This window comes from Leptodactylus fuscus, chromosome 2 (genome assembly GCF_031893055.1).
Source record: "Leptodactylus fuscus isolate aLepFus1 chromosome 2, aLepFus1.hap2, whole genome shotgun sequence".
Lineage (NCBI taxonomy): Eukaryota > Metazoa > Chordata > Amphibia > Anura > Leptodactylidae > Leptodactylus > Leptodactylus fuscus.
In genome coordinates, this window is record NC_134266.1 from 164,236,275 (window position 1) to 164,242,528 (window position 6,254).

General features: G+C 38.2%; 1 protein-coding gene across 1 annotated transcript; it reads right to left on the bottom strand.

Moving 5' to 3' along the window:
* Positions 1-2,801: 2,801 nt before the first annotated feature.
* On the bottom strand, positions 2,802-5,933 carry LOC142195338 (toll-like receptor 8). The gene has a single exon (XM_075265037.1). The coding sequence runs from the start codon at positions 5,931-5,933 to the stop codon at positions 2,802-2,804; it is 3,132 nt and encodes a 1,043-aa protein (XP_075121138.1).
* Between the last annotated feature and the right edge of the window lie 321 nt (positions 5,934-6,254).

Consider the following 6,254-nt stretch of genomic DNA (forward strand, 5'->3'; position numbering starts at 1 on the left):
TGTAACTTCAGCCGGAGCTCCCACAGAGATGGCAGAGAAGATTTATTCCCTTCCTTGCCTTCTCGATCGCTGTGTATACAGTGCTCAATGAGCGCTATATACATACACGGCTATGGGCGCCGCCATGTGATCCGTCGGGCTCAGTGTCTTGCAAGAGCTGCTGGGTCCTACAGGACCCAGATCAGCTCTGTAAGTCTAAAGAACAGTGTGCAGGAGGCTGTATTCCTCCTGCAACTGAGGCTAAATATAACAGCCTCAGTTATAGCGGAAATCAACCTCTCTAACAAAGAAAAAAGTGATCAGATGTCCCCAAAGATCTCTTATAAATAAAATAATACGCTAATAAAACACCGTTATTAAAGGTTATAGCCCCACCCCCGACAACACCATACAAAATAAAAATTACTGTAACGGAGAGGAAAAACTATTTCATAAAGCTTTTTAGTAGCGCTTTGAGTTATTAAATAAAAAAATAAAAATAAAGTGAAAACCAGACACAATTTCCCTCCTATTATGTTTATATTTTCCCAGATATAAAAAAAAAATTAAAACACATTCAAAAATACAAACAACATAAAAATAAATCCCTATGTGTCCCCAAAAAAAGACGCAAAAATTAGTTGAATGAGACATACGAGAAAAATGTTACAGCCCTCACGCCTGGACCATAAATTGGCCTGGTACTGAAGTGGTTAAAAGCGAGGATTGGCTGAATAATGGCTAGTAAAATTTTGGTCTTTCTCATTCTCATTTTATCTAGATAACTGTGGGGTTTCACCTTGTATGATTTGCTTGGTTATACTTATAGAAAGAATTTTGCTCAATTGGCAAATGATTTTGAAATGAGCAATCTTTATTATATGTGACAAATGTACTGTGGAATGCATGATAGTTATTCAGGCAGCAGAAATGTGAGCAATACTAGGCCTGGATGAGCTTTCAATAAGTATGTCTATTCAGTGACAGAACACAGAGATTGGGAAATCTGCTCAGTCTAAGTTTAATACCATTTGTCGTTTATTCATTATTTAATCACCCTTATACCATGATAATATACATTATAAAACATATACACATAGTACACTTATAACAAGCACAGGAACAAATATTAACAGTAGAATCCTGACATTCAAAGTGTCTGTAGATATTTGTTTGGAAATGCACCTAGATGCATGTCTAACATAAATAGCTATGCTTATATGTTGTATATTATATTATATATTATATATCATAAAAAAGATCAATTAATGCATACGTGCATGATAAAAAGCATTACACAAATAAGATACTCATAATGTGTCATTACACTATGTGATCAAAAGTATCCAGACACCTGACTGAAAATGACTTACAAGTTCGTGGCGCCCTCCATCGGTAATGCTGGAATTCAATATGGTGTTGGCCCACCCTTACGCTGGGTTCACACCTGCGTGTGGGGTCTCCGTTCTATGGTTTCCGTCTTCTGCATGGCAGAAGACGGAAACCATAGACCGGGTCCGGCCGTGCGTGGCGGTGAGCGTTTTGTGCTCTCCGCCGCGAAACCGGATTTTTTTATCCGGACACAGAGTACTGCATGTCCGACTCTGTGTCCGGATTATAAAACCCAGTTTCGCGGCGGAGAGCGCAAAACGCTCACCGCCGCGCACGGCCGGACAGCTTTCTCACCCATTCAAATGAATGGGTGAGAAAGTCTCCTGCAGGTTTCTGTATCCTGCCTGTGTTTTAGGCAGGAAACGGAAACCTAAGTACGGAGACCGGGCCGCAGATGTGAACGAGCCCTTAGCCTTGATGACAGCTTCCATTCTTACAGGCATACGTTCAATCAGGTGCTGGAAGGTTTCTTGGGGAATGCCAGCCCATTCTTCACGGAGTGCTGCACTGAGGAGACGTATCAATGTACATCGGTGAGGCCTGGCACGAGGTCGGCGTTCCAAAACATCCCAAAGGTGTTCTATAGGATTCAAGTCAGGACTGTGCGGGCCAGTCCATTACAGAGATGTTATTGTCATGTAACCACTCCGCCACAGGCCCTGCAGTATGAACAGGTGCTCGATTGTGTTGAAAGATGCAATTGCCATCCCCGAATTGCTCTTCAACAGTGGGAAGCAAGAAGGTGTTTAAAACATTAATGTAGGCCTGTGCTATGATAGTGCCACGCAAAACAACAAGGGGTGCAAGCTCCCTCCATGAAAAACACGACCACACCATAACACCACCGCCTCTGAATTTTACTGTTGGCACTACACACGCTGGCAGATGACGTTCACCGGGCATTCGCCATAGCCACACCCTGCCATTGGATCGCCACATTGTGTACCATGATTTGTCACTCCACACAACGTTTTTCCACTGTTCAATCATCCAATGTTTACACTCCTTACACCAAGTGAGGCATCGGCATTGACCTGCGTGATGTGTGGCACCCAATCACTTGACCACGTTCGAAGTCCGTGAGTTCTGCGGAGCGCCCCATTCTGCTCTCTCACAATGTCTAATGTCTACTGAGGTCGCTGATATGGAGTACCTGGCAGCAGGTTGCAGCACAATGCACCTAATATGAAAAACGTATGTTTTTGGGAGTGTCTGGATACTTTTGATCACATAGTGTATGTTTGTAAGACAATTCAGTAGATTGGATTGCATTAAAATCATTCTCTCAAAACAGCCACTTCTCTGGATCCCTTCAGGTCCGCTTCTTACAAGCAGATCATATTTCATTTGCACACAAATCACTAACAGGACTCCTTAGAATACATTTCATCATCAGACATTCTGTACCACATTTTAGTGATATTTTACTTCTACATAGCAATATAATCTGTATACATATTATTGTATCTGGTACAGTTTTCTGTCAATAATACATTTTTCATTTTTTGCCAAAATAAGGGTTTTGCTTTGGGATTTTTTGGCCATTCTAATATGGAACTCTTACAGATCTTCTTCCTAAGTCTCAGGTACTGAGAATTTTGTAGAACAGGCTGTAAAAGGACAATGACAATCACATCCATATTGTCATCCATCAGTTTTTGCATGGCCAAGTAAAAAGCGGTCCGAAATTTTCCTTTTTTTATATATTTTTTTGTGAGAACAAATAAAGTCTTTTTACTTTGGTTAATACTTTGGGCAATGTTGTCAATGACGGCTTTCCCAGGCTCCCAGTCTCTTTCTTCTAGGCAGAGAAGTATGCTCTTGTTGCCCTGAACTTCAATCTGGTGACATAGTTCATTATAAACCCAGTCGGTAACTGCTGGATCTGTCTCGTCATATGTGATAAATGCATCATAAATGCTGTCTGAAGAACGGACTTTGTAACGTTTAAGCTTTGCTCTGAACCAGTGGTATATATACCACACGTCCCAATAAAACAAATGTTTCATTACTGGTAATGCGGTTAGTGGAACAATTACTAGTGATGACATTAGAAACAGAAGCATTGCTGTGAAGTCCACGTTGCAGGTATGCATGTCAAAGTATATGATTCCTCTCTTCTTCCAGTTAATAGGGGTGGCACAAGTAACATCCGTGGCCAGCCGTGGGATGGTGACATTATTTTTATTGATCCACAGTACAAGGTCAGTGATTTCACAGGTACAATCAAATGGGTTTCCTTTTAGTTTTAGGACTTTCAGATAATTTTCACTTCCAGACAAAAATATTGACTTATTAATGGACTGTATAAGATTGAAGCTTAAGTCAAGATGAGTAAGACTCATAGCGTTGAAAAGGAAACCTGCTGCTAAAGTTTGGATTGCATTGTAGCTGATTATAAGTGTTTGTAAGGATTGAGTATAATTGCTCAAATGCGACATTATCATTGTAATTTTATTGTAACTTAGGTCAAGAACCTTCAGATTTTTAAAGTATTTCAAATCCTTCCAAGCAAAAAACTGTAAACCATTATGGCTTAAATACAGCTCAGAAATGTTTGCGGGTAGATTAGGAAGTGCTTCCTCGGGCATTGTAACGATTTTGTTGTTTGATATATCAAGCAATGACAAATTGGTAAATTGCTTAAAGAGAGTTAAGCAGCGTCTGTCTCCCTTTTTCCATAAGTCATTCAAGCGATTGCCTGCAAATCTCAATTCTTTCAATGAATTGCTTTTAATTTCACACTCAGTTAGAGTAGAGATCTCATTCCCGCTTAAGTTCAGAATGGTAAGCTTGTGCAGATTTTCAATGAAAAGCAGATGATGAGTCACACCTTCTACAATAAAATAGTGCTTGTTATAACTCACATCTAAGACTTCCAACTTTTTCAGTTCTTGAAAAGCATTGAGTGAAGCAAAATCTAGCTTGTTGTATGACAGATCTAAATATGCTAGGTTTGAGAAATTGATAAATTCTGAACCATTCAAATCTTGGCCAATGCCATTGGAAGACAAATTTAAGCAGGCAATATCTGAAAATGAATGAAATTCTTCTGGATCAATGAAGAAAATACTATTCAAGCTTAGATCTAACGTTTTGCCATATTTACTACACTGGGGTTTAACAAGTTGATTAAATGGGGTAATGACTGCTGGATTGATTTTGGTATCATACCGCAGGATTTGAGAAAATTCTGAATGTGTTGCTTTGGATTGACTACTATAAAATGTCTCTAGAGAATTGCTTCTGCCATTGATTTCAGAAAAAGGAGAAATTCTATTCTCAGATAAATAAATCATGGAAAGACTTGAGAAGTTGCTAAATACTTTAAAATTCACATTCCTAATAAAATTCACTCCAAAGTCTATGATACTCAGTTTCTTTAGTTTTGTGAGTGGAACCAAATTCGTAGCTTTAATATCTTTGAATACATAGCCTCTTATGTACAGTGCTTTAAGCGATTCTAATTTAGAAAAATTCTCAGAAATGTTAATGACCTGTGGATAAGATCTGAAGTTGTAATTAAAGGATAAGTCAAGTATTTCTAAGGAAGGTAAGTGACATAAAAATTCTCCAGTTGCAATTTCAGTAACCAAGTAATTTAGCTTTAGATTTAAGACTTTCAACCGAGTTGTGTTCTGAAACCATGTTTTTTGGATGTAGCTCAAAGATGTGCTGCCTAAATGAAGAATACTAAGGTTTACAAGATTTCGAAATGCAAACTTATCTATTTCAATAGAAGATTTTCCTGGGCATGGTTCACATGGATATGCGGCATTATAACATCGTGGACAATTGCCACTCAGAAAAAGAATTTCTAAGTTAACTAAATTTGTAAAGTCATCTCGGTTAATGTATCTTATCCTATTATTGCTTAAATGAAGTTCTTTCAGTGATGAAGGCAAGTGCTGGGGCACACTGGTTATGTTGTTAAATGACAGGTTGAGAATATTCAAATCATTCAGGTTTTCAAATGTTCCATTTTTAATGTCCAATGCGCCAGAACAATTATTACCATAATAACAGTTCCTTTGCAAATACAGTTCCTTGAGAGATTTAAAGTTAGAGAAACTTGTCTTGTTAATTGAGAAAATATTGTTATGCTGAAAACTCAAGGTTGATATTGTGTCTGGCAATCCTGCAGGAATTTCACATAAATAATTATAGTCTATGATTAACTGCTCCAATTTTGTCAAGTTGGAAAATGTTCCACTGTTGATCTCAAGGCCTCTTTTGCATACATTGGGATTGTCAAGTCTTGACTTTGGATAGTGGTTGAAGCTTAAGTTTATTTTTGTAAGATTTTGCCATTCTTGAAAAGATGATTTATCTATGGTCTGTATAAGGTTTTCTTTTAATAACAGTGCTACAGAATATGAGTTATAGTCACTGGGAAGTGGCACTGTTTTCAGACTACGAGCACTGCAGTCAAAAACAACGGTGTTGTTCTCTTCTGTAATGGAGCATGGAATGGTCTTGTTGGTTGACAAAGCGCTGCATAATCCAAGGAGGCAAGACAACATCACTGATATGAAGTTTGTGTTCCTCAGGTAGCTTAACATTTTTTCCTAAAAAAAAGAAGAATATATATTAGGTCATGATAGCAAAGTACATTGCAGCACTGGTGTTCTGGATTTGGCTGTATTGAAATCCAGCACCACATTGCTGAAAGGCAAAAGTGCTTAAAGGGGTTTTCCACTTTCAGACCAATATTGAGAGACAAATGTTATGGTTTGTATAATAAAAAGTTGTACAATTTTCCAATATACTTTCTGTATCAATTCCTTACAGTTTTCTAGATCTCTGCTTGCCGTCATTCATTCTGTTACTTCTGGTGGATAAAAGTCTGACCATGGTCATGTGATTTACAGTCTATAGTCATG

Excerpts from the sequence above, each read along its gene's own strand:
- LOC142195338 (XM_075265037.1), bottom strand. The coding sequence starts at position 5,933 with ATGTTAAGCTACCTGAGGAACACAAACTTCATATCAGTGATGTTGTCT.